This window comes from Anopheles funestus, chromosome 2RL (assembly GCF_943734845.2).
Source record: "Anopheles funestus chromosome 2RL, idAnoFuneDA-416_04, whole genome shotgun sequence".
Taxonomy (NCBI): Eukaryota; Metazoa; Arthropoda; class Insecta; order Diptera; family Culicidae; genus Anopheles; species Anopheles funestus.
The window spans coordinates 50,350,390-50,373,540 of record NC_064598.1 but is presented as its reverse complement, the minus strand read 5'-3'; the positions used below and the strand labels follow the sequence as shown (position 1 = coordinate 50,373,540).

The 23,151-nt window shown below is 41.4% G+C and overlaps 4 protein-coding genes across 6 annotated transcripts; 3 read left to right on the top strand and 1 right to left on the bottom strand.

Moving 5' to 3' along the window:
• Positions 1–6,006: 6,006 nt before the first annotated feature.
• LOC125775111 (uncharacterized) lies at positions 6,007–6,862 on the top strand. 2 transcript variants are annotated; one of them, XM_049445596.1, is made up of 3 exons: positions 6,007–6,195; positions 6,260–6,384; positions 6,466–6,862. In XM_049445596.1, the coding sequence occupies exons 1-3, from the start codon at positions 6,192–6,194 to the stop codon at positions 6,673–6,675; spliced, it is 339 nt and encodes a 112-aa protein (XP_049301553.1). In that variant the 5' UTR covers positions 6,007–6,191; the 3' UTR covers positions 6,676–6,862. The 2 variants fall into 2 exon arrangements, with proteins under 2 accessions (XP_049301553.1, XP_049301552.1); XM_049445595.1 differs by having other exon boundaries at positions 6,009–6,195; positions 6,257–6,384.
• LOC125775108 (phosphatidylinositol N-acetylglucosaminyltransferase subunit H) lies at positions 6,383–7,553 on the bottom strand. Its single transcript, XM_049445592.1, has 3 exons — positions 6,947–7,553; positions 6,797–6,874; positions 6,383–6,720 (listed from the first exon to the last, which is right to left on the bottom strand). Exons 1-3 carry the CDS (start codon positions 7,325–7,327, stop codon positions 6,643–6,645), a joined length of 537 nt encoding a protein of 178 aa, XP_049301549.1. The 5' UTR covers positions 7,328–7,553; the 3' UTR covers positions 6,383–6,642.
• Positions 7,554–7,994: 441 nt separating this feature from the next.
• LOC125775097 (serine/threonine-protein phosphatase 4 regulatory subunit 3) lies at positions 7,995–18,065 on the top strand. Of its 2 annotated transcripts, none has more exons than XM_049445576.1 (10): positions 7,995–8,470; positions 12,069–12,929; positions 13,012–13,199; positions 13,326–14,267; positions 14,347–14,539; positions 14,613–14,868; positions 15,038–15,304; positions 15,384–15,529; positions 15,613–16,811; positions 16,906–18,065. In XM_049445576.1, exons 2-10 carry the CDS (start codon positions 12,818–12,820, stop codon positions 16,993–16,995), a joined length of 3,393 nt encoding a protein of 1,130 aa, XP_049301533.1. In that variant the 5' UTR covers positions 7,995–8,470; positions 12,069–12,817; the 3' UTR covers positions 16,996–18,065. The 2 variants fall into 2 exon arrangements, with proteins under 2 accessions (XP_049301533.1, XP_049301532.1); XM_049445575.1 differs by having other exon boundaries at positions 7,995–8,695.
• A 2,490-nt stretch (positions 18,066–20,555) lies between these two features.
• On the top strand, positions 20,556–22,810 carry LOC125775102 (cilia- and flagella-associated protein 36). The gene is made up of 4 exons (XM_049445585.1): positions 20,556–20,822; positions 20,906–21,032; positions 21,104–21,750; positions 21,843–22,810. Exons 2-4 carry the CDS (start codon positions 20,930–20,932, stop codon positions 22,104–22,106), a joined length of 1,014 nt encoding a protein of 337 aa, XP_049301542.1. The 5' UTR covers positions 20,556–20,822; positions 20,906–20,929; the 3' UTR covers positions 22,107–22,810.
• The last annotated feature ends 341 nt before the right edge of the window (positions 22,811–23,151 follow it).

The window sequence follows — 23,151 nt, the reverse complement described above, 5'->3', positions numbered from 1 at the left end:
ACTAGAATTATTTTTGCCACGTAACCAGATAGTCCTTGTTAGGGGGAGACGGCCCGGATGGGATTTGATACCCGGTGCTGTCGTGTGAAACCGGCGCTGTTTATCACAAACAACACCGGGGCGCCCCTATCAGTTTATTGTGTTGAAATCAAGTACGCAGGAGGATTTGAAAAGAGAAAATTCAAATGACACTTCATTGAGAAAATTAAGCACAGCCAATTTATTTAAGGCTTGCTTGTGTATGCTGAAGTTAATACCTTAACCTTTTTGCTGCTATTAGATATTCTGGCTCTTCGGGAAACATAACAAACAATCAAAATCAGATAAACTTTGCGAAGGTAACGTATATGTACTAGGTATTCCATACTTTGGTTTCGAGCGATCTTCAAATGTTTTGTTGCAAAACGGAAACCTGGAAACATCGTTCGTGACAAGAGTGGATAATTCATTTCATTGAATCTTCGCTACAAATACAACAAAACAAAAGCCTGTGTAGCATCATTGCGACAAATAAGGTGGAAAGAATCAGAAGTTTGCGTTGCGTGTAAAATCTTCTTCTTCTTCTTCTTCTTCGTCGAGGTACTGCCACGGTACCACCTAGGGATCCAGCTTCCTGGGCCTTCCCTTGTTACTCCGTGGTTATGGACTGATACCACTACCTCTATTTTTTTGTGGACCGGCTACTCAGGCCATATGTCCTCACTTTCTACGATTGGTACAGTTGCTTCTTATAGTCTGCTGTTTATGGATTGGTGTGTTGTTTATGAATTTCTCTCTGACTTTTCGTGAATGTGATTGTCGTTCTGTTTATGGTGTTGGGTTTAAAACTCGAGGTTGCTATTTCTGTTCTTGAATCATGGTGTCTCAGAATTTCATTCTGTTTTCTTTGATGAACTTTAATACTTTTATCAGTCCCAGTGAGTCTTTCCTCTGCCAGGTTCTCTTGAACCTTTCTTCGTTAACGAAGTTTAATTTTTCCCGTTCTAATGCATACTTTATGCAGTGGAAAACTTTATGCCTAGCCGTGTCAGGCTCGTTGCATGTATCACAGAGGCCGTTATCCACTAATCTCATTTTATGTAGCCAATAATTACTGTGGTCATGGCCCGAAATCAGCCTATTCAGTATTTTGATGCCATTAGCTGGCAGTTTTAATCTGTGATGCCACATTTTTTTCCCCATACGGGCTTGGTATTCCGCAAAAGTTTTGCCTTTATGCTGGCACATTTCAGCATACCACGTGTCCGCTTCATCTTTTGCCTTGTTTTGAAATCTCGTTAGAGCATCTTGAAGGAGTATCTTGTTGTTTATGAGGTTGTCGCAGTTGGTACCCTCTTTAGCAAGGCTGTCGGCTATTTCATTCCCTTCAATGCCAACATGGCTGGGGATCCACTGTATGCACACGTTCACTTGTACTCCATTATTTAGGATTTCTGATACTATTTCATTCGTGTATAATTCCTTCGCGGCGCTTTCGATGATTAGACAAGCCGCTCGGCTGTCGGTATATATAGTCGGTTTGTGTATTCGTTCTTGAACTACAAATTTGAGTGCTAATTTTATGGCATATAGTTCTGTTGAGCATATGGATACGGGATTTTTCAGTTTGTAGGACTTTTTAAGCAGTACTTCATTGTTACTAACAATGTATAAACCTATCCCGCAGTTATCGTCTATCTTACTTCCGTCTGTGAAGATTTTTGTGGCAGTAGGGGGGTTGGTAGTGGAGTTAATCAAGTCTAGACTTAATTGTCGTGCTATTTTGGGGTTATATTGTTGTTTGTTATTGTTTAGTCCGGGTACTGTAGTACGGATCGTTATGTTGGAACTGCTGTTGATGGAATCATTGAAATGATATGTGGCTATGGATTGTAGGGTGTCCTTGTTGTTTAAGTAATTTTGTTCTGTTGCTGCTAGTTTGACGGACCGACGATGGTTTAATTTCGAAAATAAGGCATTGCTGGGAGCGGAATAAGCTATTGTTTTGGCAATTTGTTTTGATATGAGGTACTTGCCTCTAATGGAGAACGGTCTTTCCGCCGCTATGGCGTGAAGGGTGTTGAGAGGTGTTGTTCTGGTGCATCCTGTAACCCTTCTCAGGGATTGGTTCAGAATCGCATCCACTTTGCGCAGTTTTCCTTTGTTTCCGTTGAGGCTAAATCCTATTCCGTATTCTATTGTGCCTCTTATAATGGCTCGATGAACTTGTATGGCTTTTTCTGGGTCAATGTGGTTGGAATTGTTACAGATTGTTTTAATTGGGTTAAATCGGTTCACCGTTTTAGCAATCTGGTTGTCTAGATGGGTATTAAATTTTAGCCGATTATCTATTGTTATGCCCAGGAACTTGTGCTCTTTGGTTTGCTCTATTATATCGTCATCAACTTTTACCCTTAGTTTGATCTTGTTGTTTGGGAAGGTCATTAATTTAGATTTGGCACTGTTAATTTCTAAGTTTAGCTGGGCAAGTCTTCCCTTTAGCCATACTACTGATCTTTGTAGCGCAAATTCCACCGCTTTTGGAGTTAGCCCAGTCTCCATTATTGCGAAATCATCCGCATACTGTAGTATTCTAATATTATTGTCATTTAGATCATGGCAGCTGCTCGTGTAGACGTTAAAGAGTGTGGGTGAAAGAACATCTCCTTGTGGAAGGCCGTTACTAACTATTCGTTTTATAGTTTCCTTCCCCACTGATATTTCTAAACTCCTGTTGTTTAAAAAACTCGCAATCCATGCGATATCTTCTTCGGATATCATACTTTGCCTAAGGGTGCCCAGGAGCTCTTTGGTGAGTACGCTGTTATAAGCGTTTTTAATATCTATAAAAACCACCCCAGTGTACTTTTTCTTTGCGTTGTTGTGTAATATTTTATGAACCAGGAGATTTACAACTGTAATGGTGGATTTGTGTCTTCGGAACCCAAAACTGGTTTCCGGAAGGAGATTGTACTTCTCCAGGTGCTCGGTAATCCTTCTCAGTACTGCTGTATTGATTATTTTGGTAAGTGTACACAGTAGGGCTATAGGTCTATAGTTTTCTACACATTTTATATCCTTGCCTATTTTTGCAATTGCCACTATCTTTATCTTTTTTAATTTTTTTGGTACCCTTCCTTCTTGGTACATCTTGTTAAGTTCTTTAATCAAAACAAGGACAACTTCATCATCTAGTAGCTTCAAAGCTTTGTAGGAAATGCCATCTATACCGGGTGTGGTGTTTTTTTTATTGTTTAGTATGTCTTTCCATTTCTCCAAGTTCAGGATTTCTATATCTGTAATGAAACGTGGAGTGTACAGGCACCTTGATGTTTTAGGACTGCTGAAGTTCAGTTTGAGGAACTTTTTCGCATTGTCCTTATTTTCGGCTATAATATTAGTACTATTATAGTGATGTTGTTTCCCATGGCATTTATTGACTAGGTCCCATAGTTCTTTACTCGTACTGTCCGAGTTTACTTTGTCTAGCCAGGCCTCAAAGTTGGTCCTTTTTTCATTTTTTTTCAGGTACTTGAATTTTGCCAGGTCCTTTTTAAATTGGATGGAGTTTTCTATGGTTCGGTTTCTATTAAAATTCCTCCGGGATATGTTTTTCCTCTCCCAGGCATTTTGTAGCTGTTCATTCCACCAGCTTTTAGGTGTGTACGCGATGGTTTTGGTGTTTTCCTTTACAATGCTTTGAAGTGTACTCTTAATGCTATTAATACTGGTATTTTCCTTACATCTAATATCACGAATTTGCTTGTCGATTCTAGTAGTATTTATCACAGATCTTGTATGCGGTTTGGCAGGTTTTTTAATAAATACTTCAATTATTCTATGTCCACTGTTACCCACGTGTTGATTAGTGACCTTTCGCTCGATGTCTATGACCATGTTCGGTGACACTATGGTGAGGTCAATGGCGGTATTTTGTTTGGTCACATCTGGGCTTATAAATGTATATTCTTTGTTATGCACCATTATCATATCACAGCTGTTTATCTGCTCCAGGGTTATTCTTCCCCTCATATCACAGAGGTGGTTACCCCACGCTGTGTGATGAGCGTTGAAGTCGCCTGTTAATATGGTTTTTTTATTGTCAGCCGCTTGCAGTATTAATTTAAGGTATTTCGAATAAATATTTTTTGTTGTAGTGGGTTTAACGTAGGTGCTTATGACAGTTACATTCAACCTTTTCAATAAAATGCCGATGGTTTGTATGAATTTGTTTTTTCGGTGTACTTGTACGCCTACTGCCTGGTATTTTTTATGTACAAAGATGCTACTGCCACCGTAGCCATCGTCTCTGTTTTGGTAGAAGTGGTTGTATTGTGGTATTCTTATTTTGCAGGCAGTATGGTCCACTAGCCAGGTTTCTTGTAGGCATACCACATCTGCCTTGTCGCTGCTTAAAATGTGCTTCAATTCATCTATATTGTTTGTCAGACCCTGTATATTTAGTTGTATGATTTTAACGTTATTATTTGCAGCCATTTCAGCTGTTACGTTTTATAGCATTTCTAAAAACCGTTTGGTTGTGGCTGCTTTTTTTTCTTCTTGCGTTGTACGGTAGTGTTTCTCCGTTCTCTAAGGTAAATATTTCATTTTCGATATCCACATCGACTTTTTCCCCTGGGCATGGCGAGGGGGCTGTGATTGTGGAGGGAATACTTCCCTCCTCATCCGATGAAATCATCTCAATGCTCTTGTGGGTAGGTGTATTTATACTTTTGATTTGTGTTACTTTGTTTGTTTCTTTTGATAAGTTATTATTTTCTGTATCTTTTGTAGTTGGTTCTGTGTTTGTGTATGTTTGTTCTGTGTTTTTTTGATTATTATTTTCTTGTTTGTCTAGTCTTTCTTGGTTGTTTTCGTTTTCTTTTTGTGGAGTTTGGGTGTTTTGCCCGTTATTATTTGCTGTGATTGTTGCATAATCTAGGGATGTGTATTTTCTCGGAATCACAGGAGCTATAGCTCTGCGCATCCTTCTTGCTTCACGCATCGTCACTCTCTTTTCGGTTTGAATCTTTTTGATCTCACATTCGTCCTTGTAGATAGGACATTCTTTGTCTAGCGTACTATGAGCCTCTCCGCATTCTGCACACTTTACCACGTTCTCACACTTTTCGTGGAATGATTGGCTGCATTTCGCACATTTCTTTTCCTTATAGCATACTTTTTTCGTGTGCCCGATTCGCATACAATTCATGCAGCGAGTGGGTTTCGGAATGTATAATTCAACCCTTTCAGTGAAATATCCAATATCCACTTTTCTGGGTAGGACCGTGCTGTTAAAGGTTAAAATGACCGACCTGGTGTTAATGATTTGCCCCTTGTCATTTTTCCTCTTCATGATTTCGACCTTGGTTACCTTTTGGTCCTTTAACCCGTCTAAAAGTTCTTCCTCACTGAGGAACATGCATGCATCGCATCTAGCAATTCCTCGGGTGTGGTTAAGCGTTTCATGCTCGTACACTTTTACATTAATTGACGCGTTTGGATGGTTAAGGTTCAACTTCAATAGCTTTTTAGCGTCGCTCCTGTTTCTCATCTTCATTAGTATCTTTCCATCTCGTAGCAACGTGGTATGAATAGGTTTGCCGTTGATTGCCAGTTCGACGGCCTTTTGGAATAAGAATGGGTTGTATGTGGCAAGTGATTTACCGATTGTGGTACTCTCCACTACCATAAAGATCTCTTCCGTGTCACGTGTTTCTTCCATTATCATTCGATCCCCTTTCATTTTTCTTCTTCTTTTCCCCATTATTCTGTGATCCTCCCCAAGGATCTCATAGTATGACCCGGGGGAACTGCCCCCCCCAGGGTCCACGACCCCCATCTTAAGTACTTAGCCTATCCGTGTGTCCTTTTTTTTCCTTTGTCCAAAATTCGTGCGTTTGTCTTAGTATCCGTGTGTCCTTGATGTTGTGAGTTTGTGTATAACTGCTGCTTCAAATTAAACCGATTAGCTGTTCACTTGTCAATAGTTCACAGACGAATGGCGTGTAAAATCAACTTTATGCATTTGCTCTACATGCTGAAGTGCTGACACTGTAAACCAGCTATTATAAACGAAATGTCATTTGCCTTTGACCGTTTGTATTTGATTGTTGTTTACGAACGTATATTTTGTTGGTTTGGCAAAGCAAATAGCCGATCATTTGTAATTGAGTAGATATTTTGTTCTATAATTGATAAATTCCATCGATATGGGTACGTTGATCTTAAACGCGTTATACTTAGAACTGCTGCGTTATGTATTGATACATTTCAGAAGCATACCCAGAAGTATCTGACGAAATCCGTAACCTACAAGATGCAGTCGTCACACTGCGGATGAATATTCCGACACTGTATAAAAAGCTATTGCTTAAAGAATGCGAAATAGAACACCAGCTGATTGTAAGTGATATATCATTCGTTTATTGTACATGTTTCGTTGTGCTTCAATGGGAGTTTCTCTTTGGTTCTCGTTTAATGTAGATTGAAACCGATGTATGTGTACCAAAACAGCCGGTGCAGGATTTGAAGAAGATAGAACGGGTACCGAAGCAAATGTTTCCCTCTTGCAATGGAGCATCCGATGTTCAGGAAGTTGACAATTTGTTAAACATTCTGCACAAACTGTTCCCAAAAAGAGACACTAACAATGCACGGTCGTCAACAGTCCTGCAGCTCGAGGACGGAGTGTAGTTCGTGGTAGATAATTTTTAAGCATGGGAGTCCTGGCTTGAGGTGCTGTGTCGACGGTAGGATTTAATTGGTATATTAGACAATCGAAATTAACGAGGAATCTAGATGATTAAGAACTTGCCTGTAATAGACTTATGACCGGTTTCTTGCGAAATAAATGCCCTTTCGTGAGGACTTGCAAGACGAAGATTACTTTAAGCTGAAAAAAGACGACGCATTTAGTGAAAAGCTAGTTTGAAAGAAATCATCATAACGCTAGAAGGACTTTTACATTATAAAATACTTCGTTGATTACAATATCTTGGACATATTCTATTGGTATGAGAGCGTTGCGCACCGTGCCGCTGGCGTAGGTCGTCGAGCATTGCATCGCAAAATCTTTAACCAACACTAAACTTTCCGATTTTATAACATTGCTGTACAGGTATACAAGGATCGCGATGGGCAGTATAAACAGTGCGTGCAGAGTGTTCAATTTGAAGAGGAAAACACAAACCGCAAAGCAAAATAGAGTTCCAAGCTCTAGAATCAGCAGTCCGTGTCTTTCGCGATGTGCCTCTACATTTTCCACAGAAAGTTGCAGGACGCTGTCCGATTTATGAACTATTTTAACATGTATTTGCTTCCCTCCACTTGTCCAAAGGAACACCATTTTGGTCGACAGTTTCAAGGCATTGGATAACCCAGAAAATAGGTGTACGGTTTTGTTTGCAAATTGTAAATTCACGAAGAACTAAAACGGCACCATAGTAAGAGAAGAAGAATAAGAAAAATAAGAAAAAGAGACACAATACATTTCGCGTTATCCGGAATAACCGGCCAAACACGAATAATCCGACATGGAATAAATGACGGCAAATTAGATTGCAAAACAACTTTTCATAAAGCAAATAATAAATATGCGATGTGAGAACAATTTAAAACTGTTAAAAAGTGTATTAGGAGCTTTTGTATCACAATTTAGCTACAATTTGTTCCAATTGACGAAATCAAAATATTTTTGAACTGTCAAAAACTGCACGAAACTCGATGCTCGAATGGCTAGTTCAGCAGTGTGCTCAGAGTGACCAGAACTACCGATTTATTTGTATTCCTTCCGATTTTTGATAAGCCTACCGATTCACAGACGAGCACCCTGAAACTACCGATTTTTCATGAGTCCTACCGAAAATCACAGATTTTTCTTAATATTGCTGAAGAAGTCATAAATGCCATGAATGAAGTCCACAGACAATAAAAGACTGCATATTTCTCCCGAACCTTGTCTCTTTTTGTGCCGCTAAGAAGGACCAAATTCACAACATTTCAACATTTCCATTTTCCATACGAATATCCTCCCTACCCGGTCATACGTTCTAGCTTAATAGAACATGAGCTGAACAGAATTGGGATCATACCGACAACTACCGATAAACTTTGTGCTTTCCTACCAATAACGAGGAAAATAATCTGGTCACTCTGGCAGTGTGCTGACTGTGGAATTCGATCGAGCTAGAATCGAGCAGTGAATGCAAAAAGCTGAAACCAAAGCGCTGCAGTAGGCGAAAACGAGAAGAAATCCAATATGGCGGTGTAAATGTTGTGATAGCCAGATTCGCGAGTTTTAAAACGGAAAAGAAACCAGAACCAGAATTCGTGAAATCAATCTGCCGGCGTGAGTTAAACGACGAGCCAAGCAGCAAACACCGAGGCTATTGGCATACCGTTGTTGTTCCAGTGCACCACGCAACGGAAAAGAATTTGTAAAGCAATACAGCAGGGAAAAGTGAGCAGGTAGCATAAGAGAGCATCCAAGGTGAGTTTTTTTTCCCCCGAACGGTACGTCCTCGTTGGCACCCGTTTCGCGAAAGGACGTCCGTTTTGGTGGTGAAACGCGCAATCAAACAAAGGACAAGTGTGCGAGTATTTCCCGGGAACCGAACTGCATACGGCGTACTAGCTCTAGCGGCCGGCCTGAGGATAGCGGCCGGGTTCATCCGGAGTAGTGCGTCTGCCGTTGCCGAGGTCGAGCGCACGTAGTGTGAGTCTCTATTTTCTTTGCTAGATATTCTTGTTTTTCTCTTCCTCACCTTAGAGTAGTGTGTGTCCAGCTTTGGAAGGTGGCGTGAAGTAAATGTCGTTTAGCTTAAAAGGTTTTGTCTGTCCAAAGCGAGGTTCTACTCAATCGATAGGCCAACCCCGAAATTGGTGGCTCCCTTCCATACAAACAAGTTCTGCATCATTTGGTTCATGGAATTTATGCTTGGAAAACTAAACCAATCATTCCAAAATGTTCCATAACCTGTACTCTGGCATGAGAGAAAATAATGCTCCTTCACGAACGTAAATTACGTGTGGTGCGGTATAGCGAAGGGCTGGTTAGCTTGGGTTTCGCGTACTTTACAATGCTCCTCACGGTTAATTCCCGGTGCGTGTGAATGAAGAAGAAAACCTAGCAGAATAATTCAACGTTCAGCGATGGAAGTGCGTTTGTGTGAGTGAGTACATGGGATGTCTGTGGTGACGCGCGTGTGTTGTGTTTGGCGTGAAGTCTGCGAGCGAGCGTTCGCTACACGGAAAACGTGCTAAAGTGTGTGTGCAATTGGACCCAACCGGAGCTGTGTGTGTGTGTATATGTGTGTACGTGAGAAGGGCATGTTCCAGCAGTGAAAAAGAAGATCTAATTAAATAGTTTTTGGGTTTAAAAACTATGAATGATGGGCGAATAATTTAATCTGCTTTGCGGATACCGAGCATACAGGAATGATTTACGTGAAGTAACGAACGAAATGTTTTCCACCTACACGATTATTCTTGTAGCTGAATAGGTAGCGAAAATGATGACGGGGTGATTAATCCTACAACGGTGATACAGTTCTATTCATGTGTACGGATGTGTTTGTGTGTTATGTTTGGAATGAAGTGAATAAGTTTCCAAGGGATAAGAAGACGTGTGTCACGGCTGGCTGGACCATAGGTGTGACAAGAAGAGTTATATATCCTGTAGTAGAGAATATCCTGAACCTCTCTGGCCAATTCGTCCAGTCGAACTGACGCTGCAAAGTTGTGTTTTTCACTGCGAGTTTCGCACTTTATGCTGCGGTACCGACACGCCGCAGTTTCCGTGGCAGCATGTTTCGGCCTACGCGGCTAAAAGAAGCAAGTCAGAACCAGTATTCGTCGCAGCCTGCTTATTAAAATATGTGAATTATTTTATAACAAAAAAAAACCATTCAACCTCTTATTTTCGAATATATTATCACAAGGCCAAATTTACCACAAAATGTACGTCGTTATTCGTCCGGTTGGTGATAACAATATAGCTGCTTTTGGATGCATTTGGCACCTGTTAAGAATATTGGAAAAAATAACGGAATGTCAGATGTCAGCTTTATAATTTATAATAATAACATTACCTACTTTGGTTTGCAAGTAAAATCAGGTCTATCTCTCAAGATAGGTATCTTTAAATTTACACCATCTTCCACCTTCATTAATCACTGTTCGCATCTTCACAATTTCAAATCAGAATGAGACTGAAAATTTTAAAGATATGACTTACTGAGTGTGTTGTGTGAAAAAGAGTGTGTTTCTTTTGGCACAGTAAATTAGCGTTTTTTTTTGCATAGAAAGTAGCCTCCCGCGCCCTCTAAATCTGTGTGTATTGGTGAAGTCCAGTATGTCCTCCTCGTACAAGCGGAAGAACTCTACGCGCGCGACGCATTAATCGAATTTCTTTTTCTCGTAACACGAACTATTTGAATTACTACTTGAGGTTCAGAACATTTCGCGGTTATTCAACAGAACGTCTTCCATGATGTTGTGCATTGTGCTCTGCCCTTCGAACCGGATCCGAATCAGCGGAATTCTGTGCATACTTTGGCATGAATCATCGGCCCGAATCGTGAAGAGAGGAGCACGGGGAACAATGATCCCGTCGTTTTCAGTGAGCGATGCGTTGAAATGAATGGCTGCTGGATGTGTGCGTGCGTGACCGGCAACGGTGGAAAGTACTGTCGGTACGGTTAGACGATGTGGTGGGCTACTTTGCTGAATGATGTTGATGGTGCTCCATTGGAGTGTGTCCGAGCAAGTATGTTGCCATCTTGTTTTGACGTTGTTTATCAGCACTGCCTGAAGGTCAGTTGACGTTGGGGGTTTTGTTGCTCTTGTTGGTTGAAGAAGGGCTGAAATGGGGCAATTCCTAAACCGGCAAAATTATGGTTCATTTTTAAGCACAACTTTATTATTTTCAAAGTTCTTCATTTTACGATAGTGGCCCAAACATGTTGCGACACTTTTCTACCTAGCGATTGCATTCACAGCAAGCGTGTTTGCGTTCTGCGACGTACAATATCAATCACACACACTCTTACATTCTCTCTCTCTCCCTCTATTTCTTCTGTAGAAAATAAAAGAGAAATTTTCCATTGGTTTTGTGATTGCTGGTCAACAGCATCCATAAAACCTGTTTTGGTTTGACGAAAGTTTTGGTGTCGAGTGGATGCATGTGTGCCCTTCGTATTGTTTTATCACGAAACAGGGTCAAATTTCAGGTTGACTCACCGAAAATGAACATTTTCAACCGAAAAACTGCTTAATTAACTACTTTAACTTTATGCAGAGACTTTGTTATTCAACGTAATTTTGTCACTAAACGCGATAATGACAAAACTACATCCCTAAAATAGCAACTCTTCGTTTGAAGCGATGCGAACTTATGTTTTCATCATATAATTCCGTCGTGTGGTTATACTGTTATTGTGGTATGTGTTTCTACGCTTAATTTACCCCAAACAGGCTTTAACTTATTAACGATACGTAGGGATATTTACTGGTGGCCTTTAAAACTAATACTGTATATTAAAAAGATCCTTCGATGGTGCAATAAAACCAGTGAAATTTTAATATACCATGAATAAATTCTTCCTTTTCAATACTTACGTTACGTGCGTTTATGTGCCATGTTAGTGCGTATGCTCTATGCTTGTTGAACGAGTGTTTTCTAACCATCATTTAGCACCAATCGCACCAGTAGTATGAATGGGCGAACGAATGAATGAGTGTGGATGTGTGTCATTTTCCCGTGTTTTTTTTTTGCTGTTTGTACCGCAATGTGCAGAAACGGACGGTATCGGCAAATAATAAACAAACTGGCAATCGTAAACAGCTCTAGAGCCCTCTCGCCAGAAACGCGTCATTTTGCCGTATGCTGTTTTATGATGCAGAAAGCTACTACTATTCGCGCATAATGTTACTTCAATGGTGTGGTGTGCATTTCCATGCGGGACTGTAGTAAGTTTTGCTGTTGGTCAACTTGCACATGCACATGGTTGTTTCGCTTCTGTATTTACGTTTTATTTAGTATCTCAGTGAGGGTTTAATTCTAATGCAATTTCTTTTCCATCTTGCAGGACGTTTCATGGCAAACATCGATTTTACCATTGTTGCGAGTGTTGTGCAGTGATTTTGAACGCGTGTCACCACATAAGCTGCTGTGGTTTGGTTATAGATACGATAAACGGATGTGACAATACGACGACAAAGTGACGAATGTGTGTACGTTTGTATGTGTGTATCGCCGTTCATAACAAATAATACGCTTTTGGACCCTAGCGAGAGCGACTAAGAACAGGAACAAGTCCCATCGGGAAAAAAAGATTTATCTGCTTACATTTCCGAAAGAGATATACCTACATTCGATCATCTTGCTAAGGATAATTGATTCCGCAACGTTGTAAAGGGCACAGTAACGAAGTAAACGAACGCATCCAGTGCAGTTGAAACGGCAACAATTGATTACAGCGAGAAACTCGTTGACAGCAAAATACTGAAGAAACGAAGGAAAAAACCTTCCTCCCTTTCTACCTTTGATTATTGCACCAACCGGCAACAGGAGCTGCATCGACAGGTGCAAAGAAACAAACGCCGCGGTACCGATCGACAGCAGCGCAACCTTAGTAGGCAGCTTCGGCAGCAGCAACGTAGCAACCGTCAACAGCGGGCAGTTGACACAAACGCTGAAGAGCAAGTGGGTTGTAGTAGCAATATAGGCAATAACAGTACCAAGCGTCTAGGTTCGAACTCGAATTGCTGCAGAAGAAACGGGAGAAATCATAGTAACGGCCCAGTGCAGTACAGTGTTAACAGCAGTCGACGCAACATGACAACCGACACGAGAAGGCGCGTTAAGCTATACGCGCTGAATGCAGATCGCCAGTGGGATGATCGAGGAACGGGCCATGTCACATCCAGCTATGTCGATCGCGTCAAAGGTAAGGATACGTTTACAATGGTACTGTATTGTAGCTGGTTCCGATCGTACGTAGCTCATGCTTCTTTACCTATGATTGCCAGGTGTGTCACTCCTCGTGCATGCAGAGAACGATGGATCCATGCTGTTAGAAAGCAAGATCCATCCGGACACAACATATCACAAACAACAGGACACACTCATCGTCTGGAGCGAGGGTGATAATTTTGATTTGGCACTCAGCTTCCAAGAAAAGGCGGGATGCGACGAAATATGGGAGAAAATTTGTCAGGTAAGTTGTACTGCATATGTACAATTGAGTTTTATAAGCTTTTATTTTTGCTACTTATACGTGTACTTGAATTTGCAACTTAGTTGTATAACTATTAATTTCTACCGTTCTTTGCATATACCCTAGGTGCAAGGGAAAGATCCTTCCGTAGAAATCACGCAAGAATCGGTCGAAGAATCGGAAGACGAGCGGTTCGAGGATATGTCCGATTCGGCACCACCGATAGAACTTCCACCTTGCGAGCTCAGTCGGCTGGAGGACATTTCGGAGGTAATCGCCAGCGCACTGACTTCGGCAATCCGAAAGGATAAGTTGGCCCAGGCAATCGAATCGGAAAACTACATCAAAAAGTTGCTCAGTTTGTTTCGCGTTTGCGAAGACTTGGACAACCAGGAAGGATTGCACTATTTGTACGAGATCTTCAAGAACATCTTCCTGCTGAATAAAAATAGTCTGTTTGAGATTATGTTCGCCGAGGATACGATATTTGATGTGGTTGGATGTCTCGAGTACGATCCGTCCGGCAATCCACCGAAGAATCATCGTCAGTATCTGCGCAAATTGGTAAAATTTCGCGAAGCAATACCGATTCGCAACACAGATCTGCTGGCAAAGATACACCAGACGTTCCGGGTACAGTACATACAGGATATCGTACTGCCGACGCCGTCCGTCTTTGAGGACAACATGTTGAACACGTTATCATCGTTCATCTTCTTCAACAAGGTGGAAATTGTGACACTCATCCAAGAGGACGACAAATTTCTGGACGATTTGTTCGCGCTGCTGACGGATTCACAAACGCCCGATTCGAAACGGCGCGATAGTATTCTCTTTCTGAAGGAGTTTTGTAACTTTGCGCAGTACTTGCAGCCCCAGGGCAAGGAAACGTTTTTTAAGACCCTCATCAGCCTCGGTGTACTTCCGGCGCTCGAAATAACGCTGGCCATTAACGAAAAGCGAACAAAAGCCGCATCAATCGATATCCTTTCAACGATAGTTGAATATTCGCCGTCCGTTGTGCGGGACTACACACTGCAACAGTACAATAATTCCGATTCCGACGAGGTAAGTAACAACAGTTTAGGCTTAGTTTTTAATTTAAATACAAAGATCAACCCAATATCCAAACGCTTAACAATTTTAGGACCAAACGTTGATCAACATTGCGATTGAGCAGTTGCTTTCCGACTCGGAACCGGAGGTGGGTGGTGCTGTACAGTTGATTACCGTGTTGCGAATTCTGCTAGATCCAGAAAACATGCTAAGTTCGGCAAACAAGTCCGAAAAGTCGGATTTTCTTAACTTCTTCTACAAGCACAGTATACAGACGTTAATTGGTAAGCTCCTGCTGCTGGATTAAAGCAAACTGTACGCTAATACTAATCGATGTGTCCGGTTTAATTGAAACAGCTCCACTCTTGCGACACACGCAATCGGATAAGCCGACTAACGAGGACTACCATGTGGTTCAGCTGCTAAGCGTGGTGTTGGACATTCTGTCGTTTTGTGTAGAACATCACACCTACCACATCAAAAACTGTATCATCAATAAGGATCTATTGCGGAAGGTTTTGGTACTGATGAACAGCGCGCACACGTTCCTCGTTCTGGGAGCACTCAGATTTCTTCGCAAAATAATTTCATTAAAGGACGAATTTTACAACAGGCGAGTAGTGTAGTAATCGGAATGAGTAGCTTGGGCACGGGGTGGAGATGGCTTGTGCGTTGTAGCGTTGTTACAGCTAAGCGAATAACACGCTTGTATAAAAAATATACAATTTTATCGTTTTATAATTTTCGATTGTTTTTCCTTCTCTCTTCCTCTCTCGGTTTAGGCATATTGTGAAGGGGAATTTATTCGCTCCGATTGTGGAGGCGTTTATTCGCAACGACAGTCGTTACAATCTGCTGGAGTCAGCTATTTTGGAACTGTTCGAGTTCATTCGACTAGAAGACATTAAGTCGCTGTATACGTACTTTGTGGAAAGCTTTGGCAAGTTCTTCGAGGACGTACAGTACGTTCAAACGTTTAAAACATTGAAGGGCAAATACGATCAGCAGCAGGACCGACTGAAAGAAAAGGAAAAAGGAAATTTGGAAAGGTTAGTTCATCATTCGTTTGTGTTATTCGTGTGTTACTATAAGTAATGTCGTATTCCATATCGCTATTCGTTTTCGTAGTGTTCCATCCATTTTACGAAACAGTAACCGTTATCGAAGGGACCAGCGACAGATGGACGAGGACGAGGAAATATGGTTCAATGAAGAGGAAGATTATGCTGAAAGTGCAGGTAAATCGGGGACACCGGAGCTAGAGTCTACGATCGGTAAGTAGTTACGCGAATGAATATGGTGCAGTTTAAAAGATACAACATAACGTTCAATACGCCAACCCCTTTTTGGTGCGCAGGGAAAATGTTCGAAAAAAAGGCTATGGAAACAGCTAGTAACCTGAACGGTCCAAAGTACGGCAGTGGCGCAGTCTCAACGGCACAATCGCATCAGCTATCGTCACAGATGCATGGAGGTGTGACGGCCACTGCAACGTCAGCCGATGATGTGGCAGCCACTTCGCACCTGCTAAACATTAACAATGGTACCGAGGGCAACGATGAAAGCGGTAGCTCGGTAGCATCTTCGGCTACTCATCTGCAGTCTACATCGCTCGATCCAAACTGTCTTTCACATGCAGTGGCGCAGGCTGCAGCTGTTGCGGCTGCTGCCGCGGCTGCGGCAGTAGCAAACAATAATGGCCTTCAGTCGACGTCTGCGGTTTCGGTTGAGCATGTCAGTTCGCTAGGGGAAGTGAATCACGACCATCTGCACCATAAAGAGCATTGCGGGCTAGGGGGGGGAGATGGTACCAACAGTGCAAATCTGACGCCTGCTGACGAATCCGCGCTAGACGATGCCAACAGCCTGGTGGTGAGCGCGCTCGGTGAGAACGATCTTTCATCCGTGTATCAACTGCAATCAGCTTCTACTGTTTCGAGTTCGGTTGTTGGTGATGGAGAAAGCAATCCCGTCGCGATCGCGCCCAATCACAGCAGTAGTGCCTGTGAAACGACAACTTCCTCCACCTTGTCGTCCATTCCGGTCACCGAAACGTGTTCCTCCTTTAACGACGCCACGGCGGCGCCTGACTGTGGGTCGAGTGCTGTAAATGTTGAAAGTAGTGATCTCGATAATAGTACGATTGCTGTTGATTGCAGTAGTTCGCTAGAAGGTGTCGAATCTCTCGGTGGTAGTGTAGAGGAAACAACCTCCAAGCGATTGTCCGATCCGGCTCATGGTACTGACACTGACATTAGTGCTGGCGTGTCAATGACCACGTTGGTCGAAGGCGAAAATGATGCCGATGCAGAACAACAGCGAAACTCTGGGCATGCTGGTGCGGATAAAACGCGGGAAAAGTCGAACGATGCTACCAGCGACGAAGCAAATGACGCTGAAATGGTGAACATGCCTTCATCGGTGTTAGCTACTCCCATCTTGGACTCTGCACCTGCCGTAGAGCAACCGACAGTCGGCACGGCTGATTCATCGTTCCAGGCAAACCTGTCCTCCGCTTCTTCTACAAACACAACCATGGCCAGTGGTTTGAAAAAGGTAAACATTGTCGCATTGCCGTGGAAGTTATGTTTCCATTGAGCATCATATAGAGATCGTGCCGGATGCTAGCTAAATCGATTTATTTTCCCAGGGTCTCGTTGATTACGAAGGTGATTCCGATGAAGAGGACGACGACGACGACAGCAGTAGTCCGGCACAAAAGAGGGCGAGAATAGCATAGCACCATTCGACTTCAACTGCGCACCATCCTTATAAACAACGCCATCAATCAGCATCATCTGGGGCGGCGGATAGCATAACTATGAATAATTTTAAAACTACTATTAGAACCAACATCCCTACTGCGACTGCGGCAGTAATGGTGGTTAATACTAAAATGGCCCCCCATAGTACCATTGTTACGGTTGCTGCCAATTCTGCGTCTCCCGAAGAAGAGGAAGAAGAAGCACGCTCATCGCATTCGTCATGCGAACTTGAAAAGAAAAAGCGCAAGATGGAAGATTGCGAGGATACTGGCGTACTGGCAATGGATAGAATAGACTGTTCGAATATAATGGAAATAGATATTACTCCCACTACAACTAGTAACGAGCCGGCTGCTGTGGCCGGTAGCCGTGAATCGAATTGTGAGAACTGAGCAAGGAAAATAGGTGAAGGGGAAGGAAGTGGAAGTGGGTTGTAAAGAAAAGCGGCTTTTTTGTCTCATACATACAACGCTAAACGTAATATTTGTACGCTAATTCAGCATAACCATCAACCATGCACATGGTGAAGTAGGAGCGAAATGAATGAAAGAATGAAAAGAATGATTTGGTTATATTCATTTCACGCTTTTTTTCCGTTTTCCGTTTTATGCGCCAGCGTTGTTGAGTAAAGATGTACCGGAATCATTTTGGTGTCGTGGGAAGCAGAGCATTCGGGGTTGAGAGATTTACTCTTTTTTCGTTTAATGAAATGTACACAGGCAAATGAAGAATTCACTCATCATGTACAGTTAGTAATCGGACATATTTTTTAATACGAACATGCTACGCTAACAAGAAATAATCAGTAATAGATAAAGTATCAGGTCTGTACATTCTTTGGATTGAATATGGTGGCACTGCTGTTGATTTTATGCAAAAAACAACAACAAAACTGCTGTGTTTTCGATTGTTTCGAAGATCGTTTACATATTATGGACTTAGTAGGGGATAGACGTCCGTTTATTTTTATTATTGCCAGAGGGGGCAAGCGCATGTTCAAACAGGTAATCAGAACAAAAGCTATAAAGCAAGGTATGGAAAAATGCACGAGTGTACATTTCTTTTTCGGTCACAACGCCAGGGAGAGAGGGCAGGTGTGATGAGCATTTGTAAAAGTAATTGGAAAAATAGAAAACATTATTTAAAATTATAAAAATTCCCGCAAACGACGAAACACAAAACTATTGTAAAACGTAAAAAGTAAGTAAGCAGAGAAGGCGATGTAATAGGTAAGAGACATCTGTAGACAGTAGAAATCTACCGACATCGTAACCTTAAGAACAATCCTACGATAATGAAGGATAGTTGTGACCTTTTACGAAGTTCTCTTTCTGGATGTAGTTGATGTTATATACGTCGTTTGGAACGTGATGCTGTAATTATCATCACGTTCCGTTTCGCTGTAGCTACAAAGAAGAAATGGACAATAGTGGGCCCGATTTTGTGAAGCACATGAAGATTTATGTGTGTTTGTGTTCATAAATTATGGTTTGGCTCAAATGATGTGAAGTCAGCCTTATTCTGTTCTTTTTTTACATTTTCTGCACATTGTAAGCAGCACGTGTGTTACTTCTTACATAATTCTTTGCAACTATTTGGCTCTGAAGCATGCAGTCAAAGTATTGCAGTTGGAACTTGGTTGGTTGATCACCGAAAAGAATTTCATTGGTGTTACGATAGATGACGATCCGGCATCTGTTCCGATATGACAAAGACACAAAGACACAACGTTAAGCTGACAGAAGCTTACGGTGGTTTTGTTTTTCTCATTAGGCTAACAGATTGCCATGAAAATTGAGGAATCCAACGAAACGAGAGTAGTGAACGTTTCGAACACAAGGTTTTTTTTAGTTTTTTTTATAATTGTTTAATAATTACTGGTAAATCCTTTAAGCTTTCCTACAGCGGTAGCAAGAACTATACCATATTTAATGCTATCATTATACGAAAGCACTATAAATTGACCATGACTGGATTATACAGTGTACATATACATAATTCCAATCATTATGGGTAAAATTTTAAACTTTTCTAATTCAATAGCGCAGGAATAGGCGCACGAGTGATCGGGCGATTAAAAATGTGAATGGAATACCACAACACATTTTCATTTCATTCGTTTTATCATCTTGTCCTTTTTTTTAGTTATTATATTCATGCGATCTACGATCAACGATAGTAGTAGTGCTACATACCAAGCAACGCTTTTCGGTGCCACATGATCACCATCCAAAAGTCAACCTAACAAAAAGGCACAGAAGCTTCTACTGCCCTATGCTATGTACAAAAACAATCTAAAATCAGTTAATATAGATTTTTCTTGTTTTTGAAAACATTTCCGTAGTTGTATCAGGTGCCAGGCGTGCAGAGACAGGTATGAAAGGTTTAGGAAAGGCAAAAAAGCGCATAAAAAGTTGAAGCAATTAGCGGGTAGTTGCAGCTACAAAACTAATAAGTGTAACAAAGTAACAAGTAAACTATTGGATGCCGAAAGTCGTTTTGCGAGTTCGGTAAAATATACAGCATAAAATGAAGATGGTTTGTGATGAGAGTAGCTGCAGTTTCAGACTTCAAATTGTATTGGAATGTTTTGTACCGCGATCATTCACATGAGTGTGCGTGTAAAAGCTGTAAAGAGAAGTACAATGTAAACACGAGAGCCGAAGCCCCACACTATTACTAACCATTCGGCAAACCGGTAAAGCGTAAATGATGCTTTACGATGGGTCGGTCGCTCGAAAAATGAAAGTGAACTGATTAACAAACGACAAAAAATATAATTTTTTGATCGCATAACTATCGTGCAGCAGTAATAATGTGAACGGCGAGGGTCGCGCGACCGAAATGTGTAGACGAGATTGAAATAAACTATTAAGGTAAACATTATATGTTCTGTATAATGTGTAAAAACAAGCAGCAGCTTCAAAATTTAATTCTAAGCGTGTTTACGGTTGCGAGGAACCCGGTCGTAACATATAGTAATGCCGCCTAGTGGGTTGTAGGGCTACGAATTACACCCTAAAAGTGTTGATCGTTAGGGGTTGCACTATTAACATGGTGTAATAAAATGAGTGGAAAGGGTCTAAAGCGAACCAGGAGCATATGCCGAAGGTGGCTACTAAAAGATTACAACAAATGATACATAAACAAACAAACAAAAAAAAACAGATAATGCTAATAATGGGCCTGGCAGAGACAAGTTCACAATTGTCAAACATATAACATAATAATGATATATAGATATATAAGTAGTATTTGGAAAATAGTAGTATCGCGCCGATCCCAAGCCCGTACAACCTGCCGAAGCGAATGAAATACTATAAAAAGTTTAAAAGTAAAGCAAAAATACAAAACAAAAGCAAAAACAAACAAACAAAAAAAAAAACACCTAAAAAGAATACAACCACGCGGATGAAAAATGAAAACAACAGTTTTGCTTTGCTTCCTGTGTGTGCGATTGTTTTTAAGGAAGTATTGAGAAAAGTTCTTTTTGAAAAGGTCATTTATTGAAAAAAAAAGTTTCACTTTTCAATGAAATATTAATATTAACGATTTTATGTAAAATAGCTATGCGGAATCAACAGTTTTAAATCGACTTGCGTTGCAGTGGAAAACAGACGGTTTGATGTGGATGAGTCACACTAATAAACTGCAGTACTGCTACGATGAAGAGTTGTCCAAACATGCTCATCGCCATGGCAACGACTGTTTAGAAAACAAAGAGAAATAGTCGTGTTAGACCCTGCGGTAAATTGACAGCGTATATCGAAAACATGACGGTATAGTCATTCTCTGGATAAAGGTTTGTTGGGATAGGATCTATAATTTTTGTGTCTGAAGGTTTTAGATGTTAGGAACAATGAAAAATGTGTACATTTCTTCCAGGTGCTAGAACCCATTCAAGTGCAAATGGCGGATGATAATTCGTGGGTGTTTGATTCGTTGGTGTGCTTTTTGCACGGTCCCGTATGGAATGCTCCATTGCAAACATTTATCGAAGATAAATCGATTAGTAAGTGTGCTTTCGGCCACAATTATTCCCTCATTTTTGTTTTCTAATGATTGTCAAAATTTACCTTCCAGTTTTCGATCCTAACCTGCAGCCAGACGAAAACAATCCCGAATTTCGCAAGGTGCACGATGAGTACAAGAATCTGGTCGATTATATGCTCGGTTCGTTCATGGAGGAAATGCAAATAACGCCAGAACAGTTCGAGTTTGCCTGCCTGGAAGGACGCCATGTGGCTAGCCTTGGTGCACCACGTGCCGCATCCGCCGGTACATCCGGTGATGACCGTGCCGATCAATCCGGTGCCAACACGTTTTCGTTTCATCAGGGTTTGTTTCAGCAAATATGGGCCGCAAATGATATCCGCATCTTCATACGCATGATGGTGCAGCGTAACGTGGAGCTTCAGCTACAAGCGTTAGATTTGATTGAGCGACGCTCTCAGAGCATGTCTAAGCGTGATGAAAGCTCGGACGCTGATGCACTGCCGGAATTGCAGCTGAATTTGGATCAAGCACAAACCGATCCGCCGGAGGAGGTTGAAATCGAGCGGGATATTTTGAAATCGGTCGAAAACGAGCTCAATCCACCGGAACCGAATTCAAGCGAAGGAGTTCTGCCGGATAGACAAACTGTTTTAGAGAACACGTTGGACGGAGAGCTATCGGCTGGAGAGAAAGATAAGTTTCAGCGCCTAAATTTGTTCTTCGACCAGGAGAAGGTATGTGTTTTGTGATGCTTACGTGTTTGCATGTAAGGTTCGATCCATAATGCTGCTTTCTACGTTTATCGCCCTTTTTGTTGTTGTTATAGATCAATAACGAAGACATGAAAGCGCGTCAAGATTATTTACGCTCGCAGCGGGACAAAATTTTGACCATAAAAAAGCAGGCCCGCGCACGTCAGCTGAATGAAACGATTCGCAAAGCCGAACGACCAACTTCGGCACAGGTGGCACAAAAGTTTTTGGATGGTGAAACCGAATCGGTATCGGTTGAACCACCGGAAGGATCGCTTCAGTTGCGAAAGATGCTTGCCCAGCGACTCCGAAACGAGGTGGCTATCGATAAGGAGTGAATTATGTAGCTTTAGGTTGCCGGCGGAAAAGGATGATGGCGTGTGGTGGCGGTGGTTGTAATCATCCCACGCTGCTCACGGTTATCTTGGGTAAGATCGATATCGAGCGAGTGTTGCAGTGAATAATACATTTTAAAACATATCGTGAGCGTGTAATGTGCATATACGTATGTAGCGCTTTGTAAGTTCAGAGATGGATAGTATGGATAAAAATAAGGTTGATGTGGATAAACCAACCGATAGAGAATTGATGAGCTCGATAGAACGGAAGTTGGCTGTTTGTGCCGTAAGGATAACAAAAAAGGAAATAAAACTATCGTTTTCGAAGCTACATTTATTTTGTGAGTTAGGATTTGACGTAAAACAGCTATTTTTAAACAAAAAGATTTGTAAATGAAACAAAACCAAAATCTAACAGCTACCCTATGCTTTCACATTGACTAGCGCCATCTGTTGTAGAGTAGCAGCAGTAGCAAAAATGAGCTAAAATGTGTTCTGATGTTTCAAACGAACTTCTCGTACATTTGCAAGAAACAGTTAATTTATTTTATTCTATTTTTTTTTTATTTCCCTAAGGACTGTCAGGCCATACGTCTTAAAAACGTTATGTTTACTTTGCTAAAGCTTTGTTGAGAGACATTTCCTTTGCTCAACAATGGAATACATCATATCCCGAGCGGGCTCGGTGATATATCCCTATATTGCTGGTGTCTTTATTTCGTCCCGGTTGCTTGACCTCGAGGACGCGTATAAAGACCCATAAAAGGCCTTATTTCCAGTTTAGTTTGTAATTTTTACGACTAATTGATTAAACGCCCTGTTTCATGTGGGTTAATCTCCTCTAAGAGATCTGCTCTTTCATTGTCGGGAATAGTGCAATGAGCAGACCAAACCAAATAAGCGATCTTCGAAACGCTTTGTTAAAAAAAACCGCTCAGGTTTACCCCTCAGATCTTACGAGTGAGGTAATTGGAGTTCTTTACAGTGCTTCGACAGCGTTTAGGCTGTCTGTAAAAATAAAGAAACAGATAATGATGAAATTAAA